At 29.9% G+C, this 26,499-nt stretch overlaps 7 protein-coding genes across 13 annotated transcripts; 4 read left to right on the top strand and 3 right to left on the bottom strand.

The window, feature by feature from the left end:
• The first annotated feature begins 387 nt into the window (after window positions 1–387).
• Window positions 388–1,569, top strand: LOC126918118 (26S proteasome non-ATPase regulatory subunit 8). The gene is made up of 3 exons (XM_050725767.1): window positions 388–553; window positions 735–807; window positions 891–1,569. The coding sequence occupies exons 1-3, from the start codon at window positions 425–427 to the stop codon at window positions 1,508–1,510; spliced, it is 822 nt and encodes a 273-aa protein (XP_050581724.1). The 5' UTR covers window positions 388–424; the 3' UTR covers window positions 1,511–1,569.
• A 219-nt stretch (window positions 1,570–1,788) lies between these two features.
• LOC126918111 (actin-related protein 10) lies at window positions 1,789–3,598 on the top strand. The gene is made up of 5 exons (XM_050725753.1): window positions 1,789–2,027; window positions 2,100–2,252; window positions 2,345–2,629; window positions 2,702–2,981; window positions 3,062–3,598. The coding sequence occupies exons 1-5, from the start codon at window positions 1,948–1,950 to the stop codon at window positions 3,395–3,397; spliced, it is 1,134 nt and encodes a 377-aa protein (XP_050581710.1). The 5' UTR covers window positions 1,789–1,947; the 3' UTR covers window positions 3,398–3,598.
• Window positions 3,584–4,931, bottom strand: LOC126918117 (eukaryotic translation initiation factor 3 subunit F). Its single transcript, XM_050725766.1, has 5 exons — window positions 4,750–4,931; window positions 4,456–4,625; window positions 4,202–4,384; window positions 3,898–4,119; window positions 3,584–3,827 (listed from the first exon to the last, which is right to left on the bottom strand). Exons 1-5 carry the CDS (start codon window positions 4,856–4,858, stop codon window positions 3,654–3,656), a joined length of 858 nt encoding a protein of 285 aa, XP_050581723.1. The 5' UTR covers window positions 4,859–4,931; the 3' UTR covers window positions 3,584–3,653.
• Window positions 4,932–5,194: 263 nt separating this feature from the next.
• On the top strand, window positions 5,195–11,698 carry LOC126918091 (DENN domain-containing protein 1B). Of its 4 annotated transcripts, XM_050725711.1 has the most exons (15): window positions 5,196–5,521; window positions 5,784–5,939; window positions 6,019–6,156; window positions 6,264–6,399; window positions 6,478–6,531; window positions 7,094–7,351; window positions 7,432–7,533; window positions 7,633–7,860; window positions 7,943–8,119; window positions 8,229–8,261; window positions 8,558–8,612; window positions 8,683–8,866; window positions 8,957–9,089; window positions 9,661–10,314; window positions 10,543–11,698. In XM_050725711.1, exons 1-15 carry the CDS (start codon window positions 5,505–5,507, stop codon window positions 10,945–10,947), a joined length of 2,730 nt encoding a protein of 909 aa, XP_050581668.1. In that variant the 5' UTR covers window positions 5,196–5,504; the 3' UTR covers window positions 10,948–11,698. The 4 variants fall into 4 exon arrangements, with proteins under 4 accessions (XP_050581670.1, XP_050581668.1, XP_050581669.1 ...); XM_050725712.1 differs by lacking the exon at window positions 8,229–8,261; XM_050725714.1 differs by lacking the exon at window positions 9,661–10,314 and having other exon boundaries at window positions 5,200–5,521.
• A 159-nt stretch (window positions 11,699–11,857) lies between these two features.
• LOC126918084 (valine--tRNA ligase) lies at window positions 11,858–17,057 on the bottom strand. 3 transcript variants are annotated; one of them, XM_050725701.1, is made up of 19 exons: window positions 16,932–17,057; window positions 16,666–16,834; window positions 16,335–16,508; window positions 16,126–16,253; window positions 15,808–15,972; window positions 15,541–15,742; window positions 15,172–15,460; window positions 14,981–15,105; window positions 14,759–14,904; window positions 14,478–14,682; window positions 14,248–14,418; window positions 14,037–14,158; window positions 13,864–13,972; window positions 13,514–13,789; window positions 13,112–13,444; window positions 12,885–13,037; window positions 12,592–12,795; window positions 12,238–12,513; window positions 11,858–12,146 (listed from the first exon to the last, which is right to left on the bottom strand). In XM_050725701.1, exons 2-19 carry the CDS (start codon window positions 16,831–16,833, stop codon window positions 11,931–11,933), a joined length of 3,462 nt encoding a protein of 1,153 aa, XP_050581658.1. In that variant the 5' UTR covers window position 16,834; window positions 16,932–17,057; the 3' UTR covers window positions 11,858–11,930. The 3 variants fall into 3 exon arrangements, with proteins under 3 accessions (XP_050581658.1, XP_050581659.1, XP_050581657.1); XM_050725702.1 differs by having other exon boundaries at window positions 16,684–17,024; XM_050725700.1 differs by having other exon boundaries at window positions 16,666–17,023.
• A 326-nt stretch (window positions 17,058–17,383) lies between these two features.
• LOC126918085 (nuclear pore complex protein Nup133) lies at window positions 17,384–22,610 on the top strand. Of its 2 annotated transcripts, none has more exons than XM_050725703.1 (19): window positions 17,384–17,851; window positions 17,943–18,282; window positions 18,346–18,663; window positions 18,764–18,934; window positions 18,993–19,122; window positions 19,194–19,370; window positions 19,417–19,597; window positions 19,669–19,840; window positions 19,901–20,060; window positions 20,138–20,250; window positions 20,320–20,426; window positions 20,503–20,719; window positions 20,804–20,947; window positions 21,039–21,240; window positions 21,308–21,467; window positions 21,537–21,732; window positions 21,807–22,001; window positions 22,077–22,299; window positions 22,394–22,610. In XM_050725703.1, exons 1-19 carry the CDS (start codon window positions 17,757–17,759, stop codon window positions 22,525–22,527), a joined length of 3,435 nt encoding a protein of 1,144 aa, XP_050581660.1. In that variant the 5' UTR covers window positions 17,384–17,756; the 3' UTR covers window positions 22,528–22,610. The 2 variants fall into 2 exon arrangements, with proteins under 2 accessions (XP_050581660.1, XP_050581661.1); XM_050725704.1 differs by having other exon boundaries at window positions 17,385–17,851; window positions 19,438–19,597.
• Window positions 22,611–22,663: 53 nt separating this feature from the next.
• On the bottom strand, window positions 22,664–26,293 carry LOC126918094 (uncharacterized). Its single transcript, XM_050725722.1, has 14 exons — window positions 25,991–26,293; window positions 25,713–25,899; window positions 25,352–25,611; window positions 25,121–25,291; window positions 24,904–25,047; window positions 24,639–24,806; window positions 24,395–24,573; window positions 24,089–24,312; window positions 23,875–24,017; window positions 23,605–23,805; window positions 23,406–23,531; window positions 23,158–23,309; window positions 22,876–23,077; window positions 22,664–22,812 (listed from the first exon to the last, which is right to left on the bottom strand). Exons 1-14 carry the CDS (start codon window positions 26,028–26,030, stop codon window positions 22,667–22,669), a joined length of 2,343 nt encoding a protein of 780 aa, XP_050581679.1. The 5' UTR covers window positions 26,031–26,293; the 3' UTR covers window positions 22,664–22,666.
• Window positions 26,294–26,499: the final 206 nt, after the last annotated feature.

Raw genomic sequence — 26,499 nt, 5'->3', positions numbered from 1 at the left:
TATTTCTGGTTCAATTTCATGGTTAATATAAATTTCTTTTATCTTGATACTAATTTAATGTTAATTATAAACTATATGTTTATATCAATGATAATTAATTAAATGCATTATTCCTATTATCTAAAAGTTTATACCTTGCATCTGTTGTGAAACAGTTGAACATTTTTTTTATAAATAATTTGCTCATCAAGAATTTTTCCAAATGTTTACATATTGACTTTTAAATTTTTAAATTAATATTAACTTCTTAAATATATAAAATAGCAATAAATTATACATAACGTACAATTTATATGATCGAATTTTTGTTATATATATTCTGTCCATAAAATTAATAAATAATTTGAATTTGTTTTCTTGCACCTTGAATCTTTATTTTCTTTTTTTTTTTTAGTGGTGAGTATCTATATAGAATTTATACTGTATGATTGCAGTGTATCCAAAAATGGCAGCGTTGAAGGATGTTGTTCCTGTATATAAAAATTTGAAAGAAGAATGGGCGGCGACTCCGTGTAATTTGAAGAAATGTGGTGAATTACTTAATCAATTAAAGGTGATCTATATAAAATACATAAAGTTATTTGAAAGTATTTTTAACATTTTCAATGTGTAAGCGACATCAATATAACCTTGCTTATGCTGTCAAAAGTGTGTTGTCATCGTATTTTGACTGCGTAATACATTTTAATTATTCTAATAGTACATTTTAATTATTAAACAATTAATTTCTATAGGTTGGTCTTACACATTTGATGTTTCTTCCAACATCTAATAACACAGCTAGTCAAAATGAATTACTTATAGCTCGTAAGTATTAATATACATATAATTTTGAAAGGAAATATTTACTAAAGTTTTGTCATTATTATTATAATTAATTATGATTACAGGTGATATTTTAGAAATTGGTGCACAATGGAGTATAGTAACGGAAGATATACCTTCTTTTGAACGTTATATGGCACAATTAAAGTGTTACTATTTTGATTACAAATCAGGATTAATGGAGTCTGCATATAAATACCATCTTCTTGGTTTAAATCTCTTATTCTTACTGTCTCAGAATCGCGTGGCCGAATTTCACACAGAATTAGAACTGTTGCCTTCCGATCAAATACAATCTAATGTTTATATCAGACATCCTTTGAGCTTAGAACAATATTTAATGGAAGGTTCATATAACAAGATATTCTTAGCGAAAGGCAATGTACCTGCAGCATCTTACAATTTTTTCATAGATATTTTATTAAACACTGTTCGGGATGAAATAGGAGCATGTATGGAAAGTGCATATGACAAGATCTCTATACAAGATGCCTCGAGGATGTTGAACTTGAATTCTGAGACAGATATGAAAGCATTCGCGGCAAAAAAGAACTGGAATTTAGCGAAAGATGATTACTTTTACTTTAGTACAACTAGTGAAAAGAAAACTGAAGAACCAATTCCTAGTGCAGATTTGGCTACATTAGCGATTGACTATGCAAGAGAACTTGAAATGATTGTTTAAATATATGAATTTTTCTGTATTTTATAAATAAATAAAGTTTGTCATATAATTATTACAAATTAATGGTTTATTATTACAAATAATGAAGAATAATAATAAATATACAAATACATAAATAATGATAATTTTAAGTACATAAAAACCAAAAACATCCAAAGATAGGAAACTTTTTTATGTTTTGGGTAATAAATCACATATCCTTTTGATCAAACTTTAAATGTAAAGGGAAGCTTACAATCACTTGTAATTTTTATGTTTCTTTCTAACATTAAATATAAATAAAGACAGAAATATCTGTCAATCTAAACGTTAAAAGATTTTCCCAATTGAGTTATATTTTATATGATATTCGTACTATTTTAATATTAGATTAATGGCCTTTTAGGTTATGTTACAATAGTATAACGAGATATAACAGAAAGAAACAATCTGTCAAAATGCTTCGTAGTTATGAAGGCCTTCGATTTCTTTCGGACAAGCAAATGGTGATATTTGATATTGGTAGCGCATACACAAAGTACGTGTATTTATTTTTACGCAAAAAGAATTCTAATATGTTGATATTTACTAATACATAATTTGGAAATAGATTTGGTTACGCGGGCGAACCTACTCCACGCGGTATAATAAGAACGGAAATTAAGTGTCCAGAAACTAGAGAACTCCGCAGAATTTACGATTACAAAGATACGGAGGATTTGTATCAATTACTCGTCGAATTCCTTCATGCCTTATTCTTTAGGTACGGATTGTACATTTGACACATCATTTTTGTTTTATATTTATATTTATTTTAATATCTAATGCGCATTAATATTATATCTTTTGATACAGGCACGTCGTAATAAGTCCAAAGGATGCAAGGATTGTAATTTTGGAATCCTTATTAGCTCCGACACAATTTAGGAACACATTGGTTAAAGTATTATTTAGGCACTTTGAAATCGGATCATTGATGTTATTACCTACTCATTTAGCAACTATCAGCACCCTGGGTATCAATTCAGCTTTAGTTTTGGACGTTGGATATAAGGAAGCTACATTAATTCCTATTTATGAGGGTGAGCCAGTTCTAAAGGCATGGCAGGCTCTTCCTTTGGCTGGTCAAATTGTACACGAGTCAGTTAAATATTTAATAATTAATATTGTATTAATGTGACTTATTTAATAACATTTATATTTTTGGAGCAGGCATATAGCGAAATTTCTAAAGGAGATATATCCTAATGTAAATATCACAGAGAAGCATGTAGAAGATATAAAAGTAAGAACGTGTTTTGTTACTACTATGGAAAGATCATCTAAATTAGGAACAGCACATGCTCCTAAGCCTCCTCCAGCAGTTAAATACCCTGGTATTAAAAGTATTAATATACCTGGTGAAGTTAGAGAAAAGGCATTTGAAGTATTATGGGAAAGGGATAATGATAATCTCAGTATACCTACAATGATTCTAGATGCTATTATTCAGGTATAACTTTAACATATACAAATATTAAAATTTTTTGTTTTCTTCAATCTGGGTTTAAGGAAGTACATTTTTTATTATAGTGTCCAATAGACATTAGACGAACTTTAGCAGAAAACATACTTTTAATTGGTGGCACAACAATGGCAAAAGGCTTTGCAAGTCGTCTTAAATCCGAACTTTTAACACTTGTAAAAAGTAATCTTTATTCAGAAAAGTTGAAAATTCAAACATTTATGTTTCATACTGCACCCAGTAAACCAAATTACACAGCATGGCTAGGCGGTGCTATATATGGAACCGTAGATTTGCCACTGAGATGTCTGACAAAAGAGAATTATTTGAAATTTGATAGAGTTCCAGATTGGGTCAGTTTGATAGATAATCAGAGAGACGAATCATCCGTCTGCGAAACCTAATACATTGCCTAAATCAATAAAGTGATATCTTTTCTGTAACAAAAAGAGCGTATTTTAATGATTATATTTATATATGTATATAAAATATAAACAACTTTATTTATTCCTTATTTCTTACTTATCATATTAATATCTATCAAATCTACAAACATCATTGTAATTAACGATAAAATAAAACGATAAAAATTTGAAAATTTAAAATGTATTTTATTCATACAAATTGCGTTACAGAATTCTTGGAATTATGTTGCAGAATTTATAGAGTTGTGAGCAATGTAAGTTTCTCGTTAAGCTGAAGCTGCGTTTTTATCAATTGTGAGAGTGCAACGACCATCAATAAATCTTTCACATTGCTGTTAAACATCTCGTCAAATTGATCGCTCGACATTTTAGGCACTGAATGTACCATGTCAAGAAGAGCACGACCAACCTAAAAAACATAATAATTTATAACAGTTATATGAAAAGAATATTTCAATAATTTATGTTCGATTATATACTTGATTGTCTGGTGGTTGCTTTCCAGTTAACACATCATCAACATATGCAAGTACTTGTTCCAACATGGATGAAAGTTTAGCACTAGCTTCTGCTATTTGAGAGAGATCCATCATTGGTTCTATGCCTCCTCCTGTTTTTACACCAGTTATTTGTGCATGTGCTGGTAATTGAGTTTTAGAACAGAGCTGTAGCCCAACAATTTCTGGCTCATAACACGTAATCTGTAAAAATAAATATAGTCAATGTTTAAAAATCATATGATATTTGTTTTGTGTTATCTATATTATACAAAATGTAACGTACTTGTACTTTAACTGGTGTGAACATAGAACCTTGTTTCCCATTAGGTACTCCTAATGGAACACAGACATAAGCTTTGATTCCCATTCTAGTAGTGTTTGCTAATGTTGTATCAACAGTTAAATGAACAGGATTATTGCATTCACGAACATAGTATTCATGGATAACAGAAGAATGGGTAGTAACCTGTAAAAATTGTTTCAACAAAGTATTATCGTTTTTATTGAAGAATACATATTATTTTTAGTGAAAATTACCTCGTTTCCAGTTGCCCACCATCCAACAATATTTTCCTGAGCATTAACTCTATGATTCAATTCGTACAGATCGATTCCATATGTTAAATCAGCTTCAACTTGACTTTCAGATTCTTTGTGTGGTACACAAAAACAGTTTGTAACTTCAACCATACCTTTCTCCGCGGTACCTACGCATATTAATTTATAAAAAACATTTTTTGTAAAACTTAGATACTGTCAGATCTCGCAGCCTTATAACCTTACATCATAACCAGGATTTTACATTTATATAAATACAAAATGAAAAATTACCTAACAGTGTACCGATAACACGGTGGGATTCCGCTTTTCGACGTTCATAAGCATCAACAATTTGAAATAAAACAACAGGATGAACTTTCACAGTTAGGTTAAGCGCCATGTTTCGCACTTCTATATACCTGTACCAGTACTATATATCTCATATGACAAAAAGCTTGGCCACGTTATTTTTTCTAGCTTAAAATAACATTAATATAGAGAGGAATACGCAATTGTTAATTCTTTATCCAATCACCTAATCATTAAACTACTATCTCACTAAAAAAAGAAAGAAAAGAATGAAATGTAAAATTTTGTACTTATTTTTACTCAAAATAGAGGATGCTTTTTATTTCAATATTGTATAAATTATGAAAATTTTAGTTGAACTGATATGTGGTACGTTGACGTCGTAAAAAAGAACATACTTACTTCTAAATCAACATGCAGCACTCTCATGACAATTATGGAAATTGTATATTTAATCTGGTAGGCGTGATTTCGATGCAAGATGCTCTTACTAGTCAAAGATAATAAGTGGTATAGTACTCGGTGGTACGATTAGAACTCATTTAGTGTTAGTGAAGAGAAAAAAAAGGAGAAGAAAGGTACACTGTATATTTAGAAAAATAGTACGCAACGTGAACACGAGTCGTGCAATCCCATTAAAATTTACATAAATGGAATGCGTTGCTGTCATGTAGTACGTACAATGACGTATAGACGTCAAGAGAATACAAAGTACTTATTTTTTTTTCACTGTTATCATGGGTTCCAGATTGAGGTAAGTACATTCTTTATTTTTAACTATTCCCAAAAGACATCGTTTTAGACGGATGTTTTAAACGTTCAATTTTTCTTCTTGATTGTTTTATTATACCATTGAACTGCCCTTTCAATAATGATACATAAAATAAGTGAAAGTACCTCCTGTTTGAAATACATTACCCAAATGTGTTTCTCAATCAATGTTCTATGTAGCACGACCAACAGATTGAGTTTATGCATTGAGAATTGTAATTACAACAATATATTGATATTTTTAGGGACAATGTGCAACATCTTTTTGAATGTTTCTGCGAGGTAGCTGCACCATTGGGAGAAAAACCACCTTGGATACTGCAAAAGTATCCAACTTCTTTTTTAGATGAGGAAATACTTAAATCTGTCCCTAAATTTGCCTATCCATGTGAGATTGAAAAGTAAGTTTTTAAAGCTGTTTAAATTAAATATATGTTGTCAGTATAATGTAATATTATAATATTTGCATTTTGTTTTCAGTTTGATGGTGCAACATTTTTCATTTGTACTCACTAGTATAGATTCAAAATGGACATTTGGATTTTGCAGACATGATCCTAAGACAGATACAGCACTAGTAATTTTAAGTGTCCTACCATGGCATGAAATATTTTACAAGTTAGTATTCTAACTACTTATAGCTTATGATATGATAAATATTTATGTAATATATAATAAATATATATAATATGTAATTAAATATGTAATTTATTGTTTGTGAGCAGGCTTTTAAATAATATTGCAACTTTAATGAGCAATGGCACTGGAGAAGATCTTTGGAAATTTCTTGAAACTGTATATAAAAGTCCAGTACCCATCCCTGGTAGTTCTATTTCTATTCCTGTACCAAATTCTAAAGTGGTAAATTATTTAATAGATTTATATCTGAGATATATTATTATACATTGCATACTATCCAATTTTATTAATAATTTTTAGAATTTCGTTTGCCAAAGTCCAAAACAATTTCAATTACCAAGTATACCTGAGAATGTAAGTAAGAGAAGTTAGCTTTAATGTTTAGGGGAATTATTTAACTAGTTAACTGCATTTGACATGTATAGCCTTCATCCCAAAACTCTTCTTATAAATTGAGTTGATTATTTTCTCCAATGCATCAGCCATTTTCCAAATTGTTTTGAATACTTCACTGTGTATATCGGCTATTCCTCGAATTGTTTTGTGTACTTATACTCCGTAAGAAGTCACGTTACTGGTGCTAGACCTACGAAGTGCCACTTTGTGTGGTACCTTTCCTTAATTTTTCTTGTTTATGAATTTTATTATTTTTTGACAATTTTTAAGTTTTTAATAACAATACCTTTTTTAACAATGAATTGTTAACTTTCATCGAGTAAAAATGTAATTCTTTCTCGTTTTGCTTTACTTTTTTTATAAAATTTATAATAGCTGCATTTGTCCTGTGTTCAACGTGTATATTCGTGTGATACTCGCTTGATTTTAATTACGCACTCTGTAAGAGATTTTTAAAACTAAACTCCGCAGTTAACTGGTTAAATAGAGAACTGTATATGTGACAACTTCTTGATTTTAGAGAAACTTGACCGAATATTATAGTGCTGTCGATGCCCACAATATGATGATTATATTTGCTTCCATGTTATATGAGCGTCGAATTATTTTCACTTCAAAACGTCTTTCAAGATTAAGCGCTTGCGTTCAAGCATGTAACGCCTTAATTTATCCTATGATTTGGCAACATATATATATTCCAGTTTTACCATTGTCTTTAATTGATTATTTATTGGCGCCGATGCCGTTTTTGATCGGCGTACCCACCCCAACGCTTCAGGTATTTGCATAATCTCTATTAATTATAAAAATAAATGATTTACATGTTTATTCTTGAATGTTTTTCATGATATTCTTTAGAGAGTACGTAAAAGTGATCTAGGAGAAGTAGTTATATTGGACGCCGACATTAACACTGTAGAGTCCCCGTTTCAAGATTTGGAATCTTTGCCTCAGGATGTAGTTCGTATAAAAAAATGACTTTACTCGTGGAATAAAAAAGTTATTCTTAAGAATCGAAACACATCTTAAATAATAAAATAAAGAGTTTCTTTGTCCCAGGTGACAAACTTGAAAAAGGCATTACGTAATAGATCCGCCCTACTCGGAGACGGTGTGTCAAGGGCATTTTTACGAGCGTTAGTACAATTAACAGCTGGCTATAGGGACGCATTAACGTTAGAGCAAGGACAGAGTATTACGTTCAATCAGAATGCATTTGTGGAGAGCAGACCTTCGTCAATGCAACCTTTTTTAAGAAAAATGTTGGAACTGCAAATATTTCAACAGGTATAAATGGATATCTTTTTTCTTTGATTATCAAAAAGATTTTGAATAAAACATATAAATTTAGTAATGATAATAATTTTAGTTTATAGAAGAAAGACTGAATATGCTTAATTCGGGACTTGGCTTTTCTGATGAATTTGAAATGGAGGCCTGCAGCTATTCTGCTAAATCTGGTAGCAAATTTATGCAGCAATATCGAGAATGGACTTACGCTATGCGAAAGGAAAGTTCTGCATTTTTTCGCAGTGTGAAAGACAAGGTGTGTTACTTTCTTCATTCTTCTTTTAAGACATTGCGGAGATCAGCTATCAAATTAAAATACGTGAAATCAAATCATATTTTGTGTTCTTGATTGCCTTCAATTCCAGGCCAATCCAGCTGTAAAATATGCAGTTAAATCAGTAAGTTTAGTGTAAAAATTAAATTAGTTTCTTTGATTATGTGTTCTTTCATTAATTATACTAATCACTGTTTCTTTCACTATATATATATATATATATATATATATATATATATACATATCTGTGTGTGTGTGTGTATATATATATAAAAATAACTGCTAACAAAAGCGGTGCAATAAAAATAATCACAATGGCTCTAATATTATACTATTTATCAACTAAATTAATTTCTGTAAAAGTTTTATTAAGTTTTCTTCACATTTTACAGTTACTATTAACAGAAATTATATTTGCAGGTAAAAGACAAAGGGAAGGATATGAAAACAGCATATAAAGGATTAAAATGGAAAGGTATGACAAAATTTTACAAACTTCTTTACTTACTAGATGATATATCAATCAATTCTATACTTATTCTCAGGACGATCAAATAGAAACGATGTTAGTATGAGATTCCATCAACCAAGATCAGCGCCTAGTTCACCTACGTCGGATAGAAGGCCTATCGATTTTACATCTCCACCAAAATCACCAAATGGTTTTACAGCTACTACTAGTTATAGGAAAGATCTTCGAATACGTAACAGTAATTTCGCCGATCCAAGGTTTATTTCTATAGTTTCATGTGTTTCTGCTTTGTAATATCAATATTTATTATTTATTGCAAAACCCAATATGCATTGTTTAAATTACAGTAGGAAACAGTATTCACCACTAAGTCCTAGTTCTCCAGAAGAATCCGATTTTCCACCAGAAAGAGTGAATATTGATCTGATGCAAGAACTCCGTCATGTGATATTTCCCAATACACCTCCCGTTGATAGAACGGTGAGTATATTTTTAGTTTCCATTAGCTATGTATAAATGTATAGAAATTTCTAATAAGCAGTTAGCGAATATTACAATGATTAAGGTAACACTAGTTCATATGAAACATTTAACTTCAGTGGTGTAAAAATGTTTTTGTGTGTAATTTTAATGTATCGCAAAATGTTGCTTACTGTAATGTATATCTGTATGCAATCAATATCAATAGTATGATAATGATCGTGATTCATTATCATCCTTGATAGAATTAATTAGGGTGATAATAATGATTTACATGTAATTACATATTCATATGTAAATCATGCATGTATGATTTATAGATATCTTAATATGTATTATATAAAATAATACAACATGTAGATTTCTATTATATTAAAATGTTATGAGAAAACTTATTATTTAGCATAATCAAAAAAGAAATAGTTTTGAAGTATTATCTAAGTGTGCATGTGAAATAAAGAATGTATGGCAATATCAAATAGCATATATGTACTATTCATATATAGAGAATCGTATCAAACACTTTTTTATTCATTCTTTATAATAAGAATGTTTCATGCATCACTTTCAGTTGAAACCAGTGCGCAGTTTAGACAGCTTGAGACCTGCATGGAGTGGGCATATACGGCACGGCCCTCCACCTAGTACAATTGTCACAAACCAAACTGTTACTCCTTCCACAAAAACTACATCCTGTACTCCACATTCCACCACTTTGATTAGTCCAGTTGATCAATCAAATATTTTGCTAAATACCAATGATATGTCAAATTCTCAAATTAGTGCAAATAATAGCACGTTTCCATTTGATGCTATGGGATCGAAACCAAATAAAACGCGAGAAGAAACCGATAAATCATTACTTCTTCCCGCTTTACAGAGATGTAATGATAATGTTCAAACGAGTAACATTTCATATAAGATTCATACAACTGAATTTATGAAATATAATACTTCATTATATTCTCGAAAAGCTGATATGGAGCAATGTAAAAATGATTTTGAAAATTCAACAAAAAACTCTACGTTTTATACCGACAATATTTTTCCAAATCATGATTCTGATCTTTATCCGAAAGAAAATGATCCTTTTGATACTAGTAAAGTGTTTATGCCTTCCTATTTGCATCCACCCATCTTTCAAGCTACAAATGCATCGTTGTCTGTTAATTGTCACGTTCCATCCCATGCATACAATAGTACATCTTGTTCTGCATATTCAAAGGTAAACATCATCATTCATTATTTGTTTTGTGAATCTGTAGTCACTTTTTCACAATCATTATACAGGCATTTTAACATATATTGTGCATTTATCGTTCCCTGTATGAAGAAATCCTTTGTTTTGCTAAAAAGGTTTAGCTTTTTTCTTTTATAATATATGCTATAATATTTCTCTAAGAATAAGCCGATATTTTTATTTTTAACAAAACATTTCTGTTATTGTTCATAGGAATCTCCTGAAGTGCCAGATTTGATTAGATTAGATTCGACAACGAGCAACGATGACTTCGACCCATTGCTTTCTAAATCATCAGAATTCGCGAGTTCTAAACAAATGACTCAATCATTGCATATACCTGAAATGGGCGAAGGTCTTAGCAACCCGTTGTATCCTTATTTCCAACCATTGCACAAAAGTAACGATAAGCCACAAAAATCTTCCGATAATACCGGCGATTTGGATCTGTTGCAAGCCTACGGTTTGGATTTTAATAAATTTAGTATAAGTAATGGTGATTCACCATCGAGAAATTCCACAATATGCAACTCATCCGAAAGCAGTATTAATATCGATAGTCCGTTCAGCTTAGGGCCTGCCATTAAGTCACAAAATAATTGGACAAAATTTGAATAGGTAATAAATTCAATTACTATTCACATATCACAATTGTATATATAATGTTAATACTGTTTTTTTGTTTTGTTATTCATGTAAACATAAATATCATCGAACGCCTACAAGAACATAGTTGTGAATAGGAATTTTACAGTAAAATGGTAAAGAGTTCAATGAATTATAATTCTCTAGCCAGTAGGTAAAACGGAATACAATTTGGATTTGGCTTTGTAGCACAAATGTAATACTATATCCTTATACATTTTTTATATTGAAAACTGACAGAATAAGATTTACAATATTCTCGAATTTGATTTTGCGCAATTTCTAAGTCATTAGTTTTCCAGATTTAATTGTAAATTTAGCTATGAAATTTGTTTCAATCGATATGTTTAATTGAAATATGAAATGCAGCTACAACTTGAAGTATTATTTAATATCATTGAGATGAATTCTTACAATATTTATGTATATTAATGTTATAACAATTACGTTGTAAAATTATAGTAAGATGACAGATAATACTGATAGAGTAATGCATATAATTCATACCATTTCATTAAACTTTTCTTTAGCTTAATCGTTTTCATAAATTAGTTGCATTTGTTCATGACTGATAATTATAAATCTACTAAGAATAATCGATCGGAACAAATTAAGTACCTTTATTGAAATTAATAGCTAACCCTTGTTAGATTTTAAATATACTAAATTTCATAGTTATTGCATTTATTGGCAATGCTTTATAATAAATCAATATGAAAAGCAATTTCTTTTGTAATGCTAGAATTATTCACGCTTCCTACATCGTTAATTGTATTTTATAAAATACTAATTTAAAAAATTGCTAATTGATCTTCTAAATAAGTCTCTTTAGATGCTACTTTAATTTATAAAAATATTCATCGATAAATAAAAATAACAGACATTTGATAAAATATAATTTAATAAATAAGAAAGTAATGTGATAGTGAAATTATGACACCTAAATAATTTAAGTGTTACATTGCACGTAGCGCTGATAACGCATCAGTGATTTGTCGCAATTCTCCTTCATTATTTTTCAGCTTTTCTTTGTTATTATTTTGTACATTGAATGGTACTTTAACGTTATAATCAGGAACTTCCATAGCTTGTTTGATTTTACGAATAGTATCTATTAATTGCTCCTCCTTCTTGCTAAGTTTCTCTAGTTCTTTCTTTGGATCAATTAAACCCTTGAACATGTATAAATTTTATAATTAAACCCAATTGTAATATATTAACATTAGCTTTTTAATTTATCTTAGTAATAATAATTATTTTTACCTTCAATAGTAGATGTACTTGAACTTTATCTGTGACAGTAATGATAGCACATCCTGTTGGTGGTTCCTCCATATTGAGTTTAGAATAAGCAAGGGTTTCTATCAATAATCTATATTCCAGAAGCTTTTCTTTCAAGTTATTATTACTACATACAAGAAATGCTTCAGTCTTTATTTTGTTCGGTAAGTTATATGTTGCACGCGCTGATCGAATATTCTTTATTACTTTGTTGGCAAAATCAACGTCTTTCTCTATTTCTTCGTTTCTCCAATCACACTATAAATCGATCATACAATCATACACTTTTATGTATACAAAAAATTATGACAAATGAAACAAAAAATATGCTAATACCTCTGATACTTCTGGATATGGACTAACGCAAACACTGGGATAAAGCTGCTTCTTGCGAGGTAAACGTTGATAAAGTTCTTCCGTTATAAATGGCATGAAGGGACTTAACAACCTCAATCCTATATCTAGTGTCTTAAATAAGACTCTTCTTGCTGCATACTGTCTCTTGTTATTATTACCTTGAAAGACTGGTTTCAAATACTCCTAAATAGTAATACATACTAATAATATAATAATTTACTGTATAAGAAAATTACGAATTAAGAAACTTAAATATATAATTATATACAAACCAAGTAAACATCACATAAATCATACAACCAAAGATTATAGCAGGCAGTAGTGGCAGTTGGAAAATCATATTGTGCCATTGCTTCGTCACAGATTTTTACTGCACAACTTACACGAGAGAGCATCCAAGAGTCTATATTCGTTTCACAATGTAGCTAATGATACAAAAATCGATATTTTTATCTAAGTGTATTGATTTTTTATACTGATTTATTGGAATATTATTTACCTGTTTCCTACTGTTATTGTGATCGTGTATTTTACAACCACACTGAGGTAATATTTTACCTTCTTCTACACGAAACATAGATCGTTCTTGTTCACTGTAAGATGCCACATGTTTATACCAACGATGTAAATGGGGATAGTTTCTTAAATCAGTACCCAATCTGATAAAATATTGGTGAACTTTTGTGTCAATTTGTGAAGGGTTATATCCATCTAAATAAGGATAGTCTGCCAAATAATTATTTAACGCATCTTGCACGCAGTTTTCTTTTAAAGTGTTTTGATACCAATCATTATCACCTATCATATCATCATTGCGGACATCATTAATTGTCTACAATAAAGAAAATGGTAACAATTTTGAAAACCTTCTATGATTAAGAGTGTTAAAATTAAGTTTTACCGATTGAACGTCTTCATCATAATCGAAATTAGAGAGGTACATGAGAGAGAATTTCGTCGCATTCCATATTTTATTACAGAAAAATCGATATCCTTGTACGCGAAGAATATCAAGATTAATATCGCGACCTTGCATGGTGTAAGCGCAAAGTGCAAACCTTAAAGCATCGGTTCCACACTCAGGAATTCCTTGTGGATAGTCACGTTTTTGTCCCTCTATAGCATATTTAAGTTCTTTTGGATCCAAATTTGAATCCATCAGTTGTTTATGAAGATTCTAAATGAAAGAAATATTTAGCTAACAAATAATCTCGCCAAAGTGAAAAAAGAAATGGCAGATAAAATGTATACCTCCAATGATATCCCATTAATTACATCCATAGGATCTATAACATTTCCCAACGATTTACTCATTTTCCTTCCATGAGCATCTCGTACCATAGCATGCAAATATACTTCTCTGTAAAAGCATTCTTTTAGATGTATAATTATGAAATATTAAATATAAGAATAAAAATATGTACCTAAACGGTAATTTCCCTAATAACTTCTGACCAAGAAAGACCATCCTTGCTACCCAGAAAAATAATATATCATGTCCAGTTTCTAGTAATGTACCAGGATAAAATGCTTTAAGTTCTTCTGTCTAAAGTATAATTATTTTATTTTAATATTAAACAATGAAACTAACTAGTACATAAATAAGTTAATGAAAGAAATAATTTGTATGTATACCTCATCTGGCCATCCAAATATCGAAAATGGAAAGAGACCTGAAGAGAACCATGTATCCAACACATCAGGATCTTGCTCAATAATAATATTATCTACATTTGTACCTAATTGCTTTGCAGCTTTTTCCTTAGCTTCATTTTCCGAATGTGCACTCACCCAATAATCATCTAACTAAGGAATATAAATTTGTATGATAAGTGTAAAGAAACTTAATTTGATATTTTAATTACCTTTATGTTTTCGGGTATATTAATTATTTTGACACAATAAGCAGGAATACGATGACCCCACCATAATTGACGAGATATACACCAATCTCTTATATTTTCCATCCAATGATACCAAATTTTCTTGTACTGATCAGGAATAATTTTTAGTTCACCGGATTTCACTGCGTCCATTGCTTTTGTGGCCATTTCACTACATTTTACGTACCTAATAATAAAAACGATAAATGTAATTTATTCTATTATGTGTTTTAATGATTATAAATGTGTAACTATTAAACTACCATTGAGGCTTCATCAAAGGTTCAACAACGTCTTTAGATCTACTACATATTGGCACTACCATAGGATTGTCCTTGATTTCAATGAACAAATTTCTTGCAGTTAATTCCTTTATTATAGCTGTCCTGGCATGGAATCGTTTCATTCCCTGAACAAAGAAAACATGTTAAAGATGCCAATTGATTTTTAAATCAAAAAATAAAACATGATGTATAATTTTATACTGTAAATTGTCCATAATCTCCAATAATATTTCCATTATCGTCGAAGATAGTAATAAATGGTAAATTATATCTCTTCCCCACTTCATAATCATTAGGATCATGAGCTGGTGTAATCTTTACAGCACCTGTAAAAAAAAATTTTAAATTAACATTGCTTTAATAAGATTTCTTATTAGATCAGTAGTACTGACCTGTTCCAAATTCCATTTCAACAAATTCATCGGGTATAATTGGTAACTTTCTGTCACAAAATGGATGTTGTACATATTTTCCAATTAAATGAGCATATCTAGTATCTTTTGGATGAACAGCAACAGCTGTATCCCCAAGCATTGTTTCAATACGGGTGGTAGCTACTATTATTTTCTCTTCAGAACCTATCACTTTATAGGCGAATAATACTAAAACTCCAAATTCTATTTTTTCTTGATATCCAGGAATTGAAAGCAATGTCCGACCAGTTAATTCAAGTTTATCAACCTACATAAAGTAAATGTTAAATTCAGAAAGAAACAGTCATAAAGTTAATAGTCATTTGGTATTTGGTCAAAGATATTTACTTCTATATCGGATATAGCGCTTTTTAATGTGCATGACCAATTGACTAATCTATTGCTTCTATAAATTACACCTTCATCGTGCAACCTTATAAATGCTTCTGTAACAGCATAACATAATTTTGGATCCATAGTAAAACAAACCCTGTCCCAATCAAATGATCCTCCCAATTTCTTCAACTGCAAGTAAATTCTGTTTCCTTTTCTAAAATGTATAATATATATAAATGTGCCATATATTTATATTATACACAATCTATTTAAACATACTCTTCTTTCCATTTCCAAACTTTTTCTATGAAATTTTCTCTTCCTATATCATGACGTGTCTTCTTTTCCTCTCTCCAAAGTTTCTTTTCAACCACCACTTGAGTAGCAATACCTGCATGATCACAACCTGGATTCCACAGTGTTGTACGTCCTTTCATACGATTCCTTGTAAATTAGAAAAATTTTTTGCACAAGATTATTATCTACAAATGATTAAATTACAATACTTGAGCAAAACAAGTTATATTATTTTACATTTCTACGTAATCAACTACATATTTCTATATAATGTATACTATAGTTCAGGCATTATTTTACCATCTTGTAATAGCATCTTCTACAGCATTAGTCAAAGCATGTCCAAGGTGAAGAAATCCAGTTACATTAGGAGGAGGTATCACCATGACAAACTTTCCTTTAGGATTTAATTGCAATATATTCTTTCTCTGTATATAAAAATTATAAAATGATACAAAGAAAGTAAGCTCCGGACTAACTCTTTATTAAAATATGTTTCTGTTACATACACCATATTCTGGCTTAAAGAAACCTTCCTTTTCCCACCATGCATACCATGCAGCTTCAACATATTTTGGACTGTATGCATCAGGCATCGCACATGTAGTATCTTTCTTATCTCCCAAAGGTGTATTTACCATGTATATAGCTGATTCTTTGCATTCCTTTTTCTTTTCAATTTTCTGAAAAGTAAAAACATTTTAAAAATTAAAAACAGAAAGAAACTTTTTTGTTAACGAAAAGGTTACGAATTGCGTAATAGAAAAAAGAAGGCCATATGGATAATATGAAATTTAATAATTGAAAATAGGTGAAAGTGAAAGATTTTAATAATTTTACTTCGTTCTTTTCTTTTACTTTCGGAGCTTTGTCACTTTCTTTCTTTTCCTGTTTCTGTTTGAACTTGTCCAATTTTGCCTGTTTTTTCGCCTCCTTCTGTAATTGTTTTGCGCTCTTCTGCGGGGTTTCAGTTTCCCCGTTTATTTCCTCAGTTTTCATATCAACCATCCTGCCAATTTTAATTTACGTTTTTTCTGAATATTCAATTACTGTAACATGAATCGACTGACGACACACTTTCAAAAGTTATAACATCAACCACGTACTTTCTCCACACTACCTATTAACAGGAGACTGCAGCCAATTCATTGTTGTAACCACATACCGCACGTACGTACCCAACAAAGAACGTGTATTTATACATACTTAATCTGTTGGACACAAGGTGACACGGAGATAAAAATTAAGTTGCAGTTCTAGATTATATTTTTATTCCAAGGAATAGAAATAAAATCCCTAGACGTATGGATCAATCGTATGGAGATTATTCGAAACATTTATAGCTATGTAAGGTCATGGCACTTTCTAACAAAAAATGTTAATTGAAACTCAAGTAATATAGCAAACCGTTACGTGTAGGTGTACTTAAAATAAATAAAATGAAATGCTACAAATAACGTGGACATATTATTATGTTCACGGTACGCCAAATACTTATATCTGGTAAAATTTCTAATCAACCTTATTTCTCCCTAGATTTCGATCACATGGTTTTATTTATTTCTCCTAACTCAACTTATTCGACAATATATGAAATTATACATAAAATTTAGAATGTTCAATGAGAAATAGAGAAGCGAGTAAACCATTTATTTCATTTAGTGAATTATCAGTTGTGTATATTTATTGTAAATTTTATTTTATATTGAAAATTTTCGTTAAACACTGTTAGTGCTGCGTTTATTTAACTCCATTATTTATTGTTCGTGCCAAGCACATGTAATCGTTTTACCGGTTCATGCATATGAAAAAATAACCTATATAATATTGTATACATAGAGAAATTAGTGAAAAATTGTTATGCAATTTAGAATATTAATTGATAAACCGATTTCTTTGATGTCAAGTTTTTAAACAAAGAACAAACTATAATGGATCGTACGAGTATAGGAAATTCACTAGGAAGAAATTTGACGTCTCCGCGAAAACGCATGTCAATCGTTCAATCCTTAAGAAAAAATAATTCGTTAGTTTTTTATAAATATTATAAATTCAGATTAATGGAACTTTGATTATAAATTAATATTTCTATGGATCTGTCTTATCTTTTTTTGTAGAGCGATAAGTGTATCCGGACGATCGAATCAGTCAGTACAGATAATATGTAAAACGCCGAACCATGTTGTAGAAAGTTTCGGATCCTCCTTGCCTGTACTTATTACGGAAGCTTTAACATTTGTAGATAGAAACACAGCTGTTAGCGTTAATATCTCAATAGATGGTTGGGCTTGGCTTGTATGTGGTCGTAGACTGCTTGTGTGGCAATGTAAGGCCACTATCCATGATTCAAAACAAAGGAGAACTTTTAAGAGCCAATGCAGAGAGTTATTGTTACCTCAAAGTGATTTAGCTCACAAAGCAGAATGCATAGCTGTGTGGTTGCCTCCAGGCCATCAGGTATTTAAATTAAGCATTAACAAAAAATTATTATTATTAACATCTAATTTTTTAAATCATTAGGTGCCTAGTTGCATGGCTGTTTCTCCTGAAGGTATTGTACGGTTCTGGGTTAGCGTTGCCCATGAAGGATCTTCTGTAGAAACAAGTGCAGAACTTGCTGGGCAAGAAGTCGATTGTCTTACTTATATTCCTGGTCATGGTTGTATTTTAGCTACAACCACATGTACAGTAGCATTGTTACAACCACAGTTTGTAGGTGGTAAGAATAGTATCAACTGTCAAGTTCTTAGAACAAGTCAAGGATGGCTAGGTGGTATAGGAAGAAGAATGACTTCTCTTATATTTGGAGCTATACCTCAATCTCCAGTCACAGAAACTGTAAATTTCACATAATTATATATATATATATAACTACATTTTAAATAACAGATATAATACAAAAAATATAAAATACAGCAAATGTGTTTTTGTTTCATAGAAATTAGTAAAAGTTACTTGCACAACCTTAGGAGATAGAGGATCAAGGGTTCTTATTTTAGCTGGCTCATCTTTGCAATATTGGTCTTTCCCACATAATGAGCAAGAGAAGATGGAGTTTGATGAAGATATTGGGTACATTATTTCACAAACTTTCCAACGAGAAATTTGGGTATGTAGAATGTTGTACATATAAAGAATATTATATTTATTCATTTATTTTATCTTAGAAATCAAGTGCATGCAACCCACAAAATATGGAAACCTGGTTGATTGATATGCAACCATGTAATGAAGGAATAGTTTTTTTAATGGCAGCCCATTGTGCCGATGCATCACCTCTTATTGAATTTGCACTTGGTAATAATTGAAAAAATTTAAATTCACTTTATTATAGTTTTTATTACATAAAATAATCAAATATGTTGTAGGTTTGATACAGCTATCTGGTATAACGTTAGCAAATACATTTAAATGGTTTATACCAGTTAAAATTGATTCCATTTCGTATCATAATGATGTTGAATCAACTTTAGTATCTTACCATTTTATACTACATGGTTGGGAAGCCATTATATACAATCAGTATGAAGTGCTTGTTGTGAACTGTAAGTTAAAATTTATTGTAGGATTTTATGTAGAATTCTTTTATAGTGTTAAATAAAAACATTTTAGGTATATCCGAGCACGAGCAAGATAAAATAGATTTAGTGCGAGGCGGAGAAGATAGTATTCTTGGTGGTGCACTATGTTCAGGAACTCCAGTTTTATTTACTAAGAATTTCGGATTAGTTTCCGTCATACCGTCGGATTTTATATCGCAAGATTTTAATATGTTCGTTTTTGTTTTACATATACCTTAAAAGCAAATAATTTTATTAAGAATAAAGTCAATAAATTTTTTAGGAGTTATACAGACAATGTTAATACAAGTGTGGATTATAATTATCGACCTAGTTCAGCTGCACAAAATTTTAACAGTCTTATCAGTAATGAAGAAGTTCAAGATATGTATTACAGTTCTGATTGTGCTACACAATTGCGTGCTGCCTTTCTCCTTAGTTTACGGCAAAGTGAGGTAAATTTGTTTTACATCGTTTTAAGGTCAATAGTCGTTAACATAATCATTCTGTTGCAGGCTCAGTGTGAAGATATTTTATTACAACTCTTTCCTTTGCAAGAAGAACCAGTAATGGATATAGATGCTAATCTCGACACACTGATTTTAAAAGTTGCTAGAGACCTGATAGACGATTATCCAGCAAATGATCCACGTTGGTCAAATCACAGAGATTTATGTAATTAAATTTTATACATTTCGTATTTAAATACAAGGCATGTTTGCGCAAATTTCAATAATCATATATTGTTATAGCTATGACGATAAATGCAGTCACCTCTATGCAAATACCTAATCAACTAGAAGGGAAACAGAAAGCCATAGATTTATTTACAACATTTCTAAAAGAACATGATCTATGGAACAGAGTAAGTTTGTTCGTCATAATATTATAATTAAATGTATAATAAATATGAACATAATATTGTTTGTTTTAGTTCTGTGCTGTTACATATAGAGGACTAATTATGTCTACACCACACGTTCTTGCAGAATATGCAGAAAAGATAGTTGCAGCACTAACTATATATAATCTCCAGAACAAGTAAATTTTTTCAATATGTATTTTTGTATATGAGCTTTCTTTCTATGAATAAATTGTCATTTTTGTTTATTTCAAGGTATACTGATATTATAGATACTATAATAGAACAAACTTTAAGCCCTGAAGCTTACATATCTGACGAATTAACAGCGCGTGACATATTTTATCGTCAAGTCAGTACTGTACATCGTTTTCTCCCTACTTTAGTAAACAATGCATCAGAAATAACTCAATCCGAAAGACCCATCCAACAAGTAGCACATTATATTATGCAAGTAAACGCTATATTATTAGTAAGTATATATCCAATACGACTTTAGTAATAAAACAGAAAAAATAATGTTAAAGTACAATTGTTAAATACATGCTGCTAATAGGGTATCCTACATGAAGTGGTGAAATACCGGCAACATAATGCTGAACGATTTATTCCTACGAGATGTTCGAACGGAATAACCGAGTATCTTCCGTGGACAGCTGCAGTTGGAAAACATGGATTAAGAAATTGTCTCAACACAATGGTTAATATTTATATATTATAACTTTTCATAGCAAAAATAAGAAAATCATTGTTAGAGAAAGATTTCTTCACTATTTAATTTTTTATTTCAGTATAATGTAACTCTCAAGCATGGCATAACTGGAAGCAACGATTCAACAGTGAGAAATGAATTATATGAACAATTAGTAAGTTATATAGACTTAATATTAGATGGCCGAAAATGTCATTTAGAAAGTGTTAAGGGTACAGAAAAGTTTGAAATACTTTTGAAGCAATACGAAACAGATCGAATGAATCTAATTCAACCTCTAAGTATGTATTCTTTGTTAATTATAATTTATGTAGATAGGACTAGATATTCATACTAAATAATTTGCAGTAAAGGAAGAACAATACGATAGTGCTGCAATGTTAGCTGAAAAGTATTGCGATTTTGCGTCCCTGATACAGATATGCGAATTAACTAACAATAAAAGCCAACTGGATGGATATATGAAAAAATTTGCAGCTCAAGATTTCGTAGGATTTTTATTCTCATGGTAAGCTTCTTTTATAGACAATGATATAGAAACAAATATCTTTATTTGTATTATATTTTTTTATCATAGGTACGTGAAAGATGGTCGCCAGGGTCAGTTAGTAGAGAAATGTAGACGCGGAGGTACCATTGAATTGTCAGAAAAGTTGGCAAAACATCCAACTCTATCATGGGTACAATCTGCTCTCACGGACGAGTTACGCTTTGCTGCTAATACGCTTTATTCTTTAGCAATTCAAGAAAGTGAATTAGTGACACGTAAGAAGGTACACATTCGCTATATTCTATCTTTTAAGCTGTTTAAATATTTTTATTTATAAACTACTCATCTTTTTCACAGTCCATACTTTCTTTAGCAAAATTGGCCCTTCTTGCTTCGGATGATTTAGAAGAAGAAGTGAAAGATTGTGTAAAAAGAATCAATAATGAATTGGCGCTAGTAGCTTATCAAGAAGAATTACCAACTCAAGTACTTACTACATATGGTTATGATGTAGAAAAATTACAAGTATTTACACCAACTGAATTAATTACGGTATTTCATTCGACTATAAAATACATTTATTTTATAAAACACTTGATATAAATATCACATATATAATTAATGTAGTTGTACACATCTGAGGATAATATTGATGCAAATGAGTATGACTTCAAGAAAGCTCTTGATTTGCTTGAGTATGTGGAGCAAGAAGATGAAAAAGTGTCATTGAAATTGCAAATTTGGGCACGAGCTGCTAAACGGGATCAGTGGGATACCCTAGGAAAGAATCCTGAACAACAAGTACAAGAAACAATATTTTTCAAATTAATGGACCTTGCACATTTTACTGGTACCTTATTAATTTTTGATTTGAAAAAATAATTTAATTATTTAAGTTAAGTAATATATACCAATAAAATATATTCTATTTTATTTATAACAAGGTGATCAAGTAAACGAATTTCTTCCGCCAGTTGATATGCTTTTGGTAGAACCTGAATTGGGAGATCTTGCTGCATCAAGCAACTTTCAATTCCTCATCAAATTTGTGTATGAGTATGCATATAGCAATTATTAATCTACCTGAACAATTGTAAGTAAAAACAAAATTTGTATTTTTCTAAGTAATAAATAAATTTCTACGCAATATAATAGTATAAATTTTATAGTAAAAAATTTGGTATGTATCCACAGAAAAACTTGAAATATAATAAATTTCACATAAATACTCCAAATACAAATAAGGCTAAAATATTTAATGAGATCAATACTGCATTTTTATCCGCAGAATTATCATAATGAACATTTTGCTGATTCATTCTTATGATATATCTTACTTGATCCGGTGTTTTACAGTCTATTTCTGAAATTTTTATTATATTAAAAGACTTTGCTAGATGTATTATTCGTAATAGCTAATAGTTACCTGCACATTTATATAAAGAAGTTACGTTTTGCGTACGAAGATAGAAATTAGGACAAGACGAAGTACTAGTACATTTAAAGTGATCAGTTAATGTAACTTCTTTGTAACCAGATAATTCTGTACATTGTAAATTTTGTTTATCATTAGGTTCAAATCCTACCCATACACAGGCTTTCATTGTACCATAGCCAAAAGTATGAATCTGAAAAATTAATATTATAATAAGAATGAAAAGCTAAGTAACAGTAGTTGTAAAATAGTCTGTTTTTTTTAAATACAAACCGTAACTACTATCTTTTTCATATTTCGTTTCCAGTGTGAATGTATTCTGTAAGTAATAGATTTTGAAGGACTAATATAATCTTCCCATTGGGGAGTGACACTTTTATTCATATTTACATCTGCAACTGTCGCAGGTCGTAATGTTCGTGGAACTAAAAATGTACAGAGAGAAAGAGAAGAAAATAAATATTTTACATTTAAAATTTTATGATATATATCATATTGATTACTTAAGTAGTAAAACATACTTCTCGATACGTATTGAGTAATAGTGTCAATATTGGAATTTTTTATTATATAATCTTCCTCCCATAAAGTAAATGATTCAAATAAATTTTCGTTATATGGGGATACATAATATACAAAATGAACTTCTGAAAAGTTAATGGAAAAAGAGATTATTGAAATTAACCTTTTGTAATTCATATTTTAAATTTATATATTTACCTGGATGAGCGTGTTTTAGTTGACGTAATAATATTATTACTGATTCTTTCTCATTATTGGACATGTGAGCTAATGGAATTAAGAGTATAACTACCTGACCAAAATTTCCAATTATTTGATTTTTGTAATTGTATTCCCAAGTTCTTTTCAAGTAAATAGATACCGTTTCTAAAACTCGAGTATAATTAAATTTCATAGGCCCTATAAATGTATTATTCACAATCACATGAAAGAAAGTAATAAATATTTTTATGAAACAATCAATCTTACACGTTATATTAGTAAAATTGTTTAATGCTTGAAACGCGATTGATGGACTGTTTGTAACATTTAACAACCATTCTCCTGAAGTACCATGTATTATTCCCATTTTTGATCCATACATTGATACATCCAAATCTTGTATAAGAGTTCTAAAACATACAGAGTTGTAGAAATAAAAATATGAAATACAATATGAAATATTATATACACTGTAGCTTACGAAAGAAAGTCTACTGTATATTCTATTGTCCATGCACCATCAAATACAATCAGTGCTTCTACTTGGGGTTGATTTATTTGATGACAAGGTAACTTAGGGAACAAATGATTCCTTGCATAAGTATAAAACTTTTCAACTGCAATATCAACCAGTTGTTGTAATGCTTCAGGAGAAATATACGCAATGCTTTTACGATAAGCTAACATCTGAGCTATGGCATAAGTCTTACAAACGATATTTGCAAATTAAAATATAGGATAATATAGATATAAATATACTATAATTTCATTGATAATTATAAGTAACCTGTTCATTTAAAATAGTCTTTGGCACTGCATATAAAAAGGCTTGTGCTCGATCACAAGCTTTCACGTTTGCATTAAACGTGACACCTTCATATGAGTAATACATTTCCAAAATTTGACTAAGACGAAGACTGTAAAAGTCCTGAATCCAAGTTGGTAAATAAGTTGCGATAATCATCCCTGAAAAATTTTACAAATAAATATTTGGTAGATATTTAAAAATACAGAAGATATCGTTAATTTACCATCAATGCCTCCTATTAATTCAGCTCGAGTTGCATCAAAATTGTTATGTAAACTTGTGAGATAATAAATTGTCGGACGCATCATACTTTGCCAGAATCCTGTTGCACCGAGAGTCATATTATTTGCTAGTAAAGGTCCTTGGTACACAACCATTTCCGCTAATTCGCCTAATTAAACGGGATCTTTGGTACATTAATACCACATAACACATGTATATCATTATATGGTATGTAATGTAAAGTATAACATAACAATATTTTATACCTGCAATTGTTGTCAACCATATATTATCAATTTTCATAGATGAAACATTTAAAGTATTGTACCACATAAATGGTTTATGAATCGCTCGACTTCTTGGAAGAACAAAATCGACCTCTTCTTCATTAAATTGTAAACTATATGTATCTGTAGAATTCATTTCTAATGTAAAAGGAACATTATCAAATGAAACTTTATGATAAATATAACGATGTTATACCTGAAGGAGGTATATCCAAACTTGTGATTAATTGATTTACAGCAACATTTTGATGTTGGAGTGATGCAGCAATTGCTCCTATAACTGCACCAGGAGTAATAGTACCATATTGTGTTAGAACCACCCCTTGTTGTCTTGGACAATTCCATGTATCATTAAACATAGTATTACCTGAATAATAATTTTTTATTCTTATTACTTTAAATATCTTCTTTCTTTTTTAATAATTACCTGTTAGTTTTTCTACGATATGACTACATGATTTATGTTTGCTTTTATTGTAAGGTTCCAAAATTGTATTTGAAATAGCTTCATGAAGCATACATCGCTCTTCTTGTGAAAGTATATGAACTGGCAAAGCTTTTGTATTTCCTGGAATTAATTCTTCTATCAATTCATGTTTAATATGTTGTGTTCCAGTCCCACTGAATGGAAGTACATCTTCTGTAACTTGAATATTCTGTTGATATTCAACACCATCGAACTTAAATCTGTAATTTATAAAATATATTTACTATTTTGCAGTAAAACAAACAGATATTAATAATTAGATTATAATAATTAGATAATAATTACTAGTAATTAGATTGACCTGTGTAATATTGATGAAGACATTATTCTCATATCTGTTATTGAATAAGATTGTTTTTCCATCTTCTGTATGATGTCTACTAATATACGCAAGTTCAATGGTAGTCGGGGATTTAATATTGCATTATTTCTATAACATTCTCTGAGTGATTTTGGTATAGTTGTTTGCGACCATATTAATTGTAATTCTATTATGCAAAAAAATGCTTAGTATGAAATTGTAATTTATAATTCATTTTACAACTAATATATATATTAATATATATTGTGACAACTTACCGCACCATATCATCAATAATACAATTTTATTGAATGCCATAATTACATTATTAAAAAGCCATACTATATTATTGAAAATCTAACATTTACACTTTGTTCATATCTACTTGAATCTTACAATGATTCACTGACATGTACAAATCAAAAAAACTCATCGTCTATTTGATACTTGATAAGATAATAATAAGTAGAAACACCTAGATTTTTTAAATGAAATTCTTAAGTTTACAAAGAGATTTTTAATTATTAACAATTCTAGTCGGTTATTATACTATAAATATTAATTTAAATTTAAATTAAGAAGGAATTATTATATTACTTTAATAAAAATTTATTTATTTGTGCAATAAAATATACTAATATTTAATTTTTAAAGAATATAATATATACAAACAATAATAGACAAAATTATTTAATTAATTAATTTAATTATTCAATTAATTATTGATTGACTCTATTTGTTTTGGAATTTTGAAAATACCTGTTTTAGTAAAGATACCTGTAATAAA

The sequence above is a fragment of the Bombus affinis genome, chromosome 6 (genome assembly GCF_024516045.1).
Source record: "Bombus affinis isolate iyBomAffi1 chromosome 6, iyBomAffi1.2, whole genome shotgun sequence".
NCBI lineage: Eukaryota > Metazoa > Arthropoda > Insecta > Hymenoptera > Apidae > Bombus > Bombus affinis.
Note: the sequence above shows the minus strand (reverse complement) of the source record. Positions and strands in the feature narration are given on the sequence as shown.

Excerpts from the sequence above, each read along its gene's own strand:
- LOC126918118 (XM_050725767.1), top strand. The coding sequence starts at position 425 with ATGATTGCAGTGTATCCAAAAATGGCAGCGTTGAAGGATGTTGTTCCT. Across the intron at positions 554-734 it reads AATTACTTAATCAATTAAAG|GTTGGTCTTACACATTTGAT; the intron begins GTGATCTATATA and ends TAATTTCTATAG. Across the intron at positions 808-890 it reads AAATGAATTACTTATAGCTC|GTGATATTTTAGAAATTGGT; the intron begins GTAAGTATTAAT and ends TTATGATTACAG.
- LOC126918111 (XM_050725753.1), top strand. The coding sequence starts at position 1,948 with ATGCTTCGTAGTTATGAAGGCCTTCGATTTCTTTCGGACAAGCAAATG. Across the intron at positions 2,028-2,099 it reads ATTGGTAGCGCATACACAAA|ATTTGGTTACGCGGGCGAAC; the intron begins GTACGTGTATTT and ends ATTTGGAAATAG. Across the intron at positions 2,253-2,344 it reads CTTCATGCCTTATTCTTTAG|GCACGTCGTAATAAGTCCAA; the intron begins GTACGGATTGTA and ends CTTTTGATACAG.
- LOC126918117 (XM_050725766.1), bottom strand. The coding sequence starts at position 4,858 with ATGGCGCTTAACCTAACTGTGAAAGTTCATCCTGTTGTTTTATTTCAA. Across the intron at positions 4,626-4,749 it reads TGTTATCGGTACACTGTTAG|GTACCGCGGAGAAAGGTATG; the intron begins GTAATTTTTCAT and ends TAATATGCGTAG. Across the intron at positions 3,828-3,897 it reads AGCAACCACCAGACAATCAA|GTTGGTCGTGCTCTTCTTGA; the intron begins GTATATAATCGA and ends TATGTTTTTTAG.
- LOC126918091 (XM_050725711.1), top strand. Across the intron at positions 6,400-6,477 it reads CTGTACCAAATTCTAAAGTG|AATTTCGTTTGCCAAAGTCC; the intron begins GTAAATTATTTA and ends AATAATTTTTAG. Across the intron at positions 7,534-7,632 it reads AATCTTTGCCTCAGGATGTA|GTGACAAACTTGAAAAAGGC; the intron begins GTTCGTATAAAA and ends TCTTTGTCCCAG.
- LOC126918084 (XM_050725701.1), bottom strand. The coding sequence starts at position 16,833 with ATGGTTGATATGAAAACTGAGGAAATAAACGGGGAAACTGAAACCCCG. Across the intron at positions 15,106-15,171 it reads TGAAATGGAATTTGGAACAG|GTGCTGTAAAGATTACACCA; the intron begins GTCAGTACTACT and ends TTTTTTTTACAG. Across the intron at positions 14,905-14,980 it reads GAGATTATGGACAATTTACA|GGAATGAAACGATTCCATGC; the intron begins GTATAAAATTAT and ends TTCTTTGTTCAG.
- LOC126918085 (XM_050725703.1), top strand. The coding sequence starts at position 17,757 with ATGGATCGTACGAGTATAGGAAATTCACTAGGAAGAAATTTGACGTCT. Across the intron at positions 18,283-18,345 it reads GGTTGCCTCCAGGCCATCAG|GTGCCTAGTTGCATGGCTGT; the intron begins GTATTTAAATTA and ends TTAAATCATTAG. Across the intron at positions 20,948-21,038 it reads GAAATTGTCTCAACACAATG|TATAATGTAACTCTCAAGCA; the intron begins GTTAATATTTAT and ends TTTTTATTTCAG.
- LOC126918094 (XM_050725722.1), bottom strand. The coding sequence starts at position 26,030 with ATGGCATTCAATAAAATTGTATTATTGATGATATGGTGCG. Across the intron at positions 25,612-25,712 it reads TCTTCATCAATATTACACAG|ATTTAAGTTCGATGGTGTTG; the intron begins GTCAATCTAATT and ends TATAAATTACAG. Across the intron at positions 24,018-24,088 it reads TATACAGTAGACTTTCTTTC|AACTCTTATACAAGATTTGG; the intron begins GTAAGCTACAGT and ends TGTATGTTTTAG.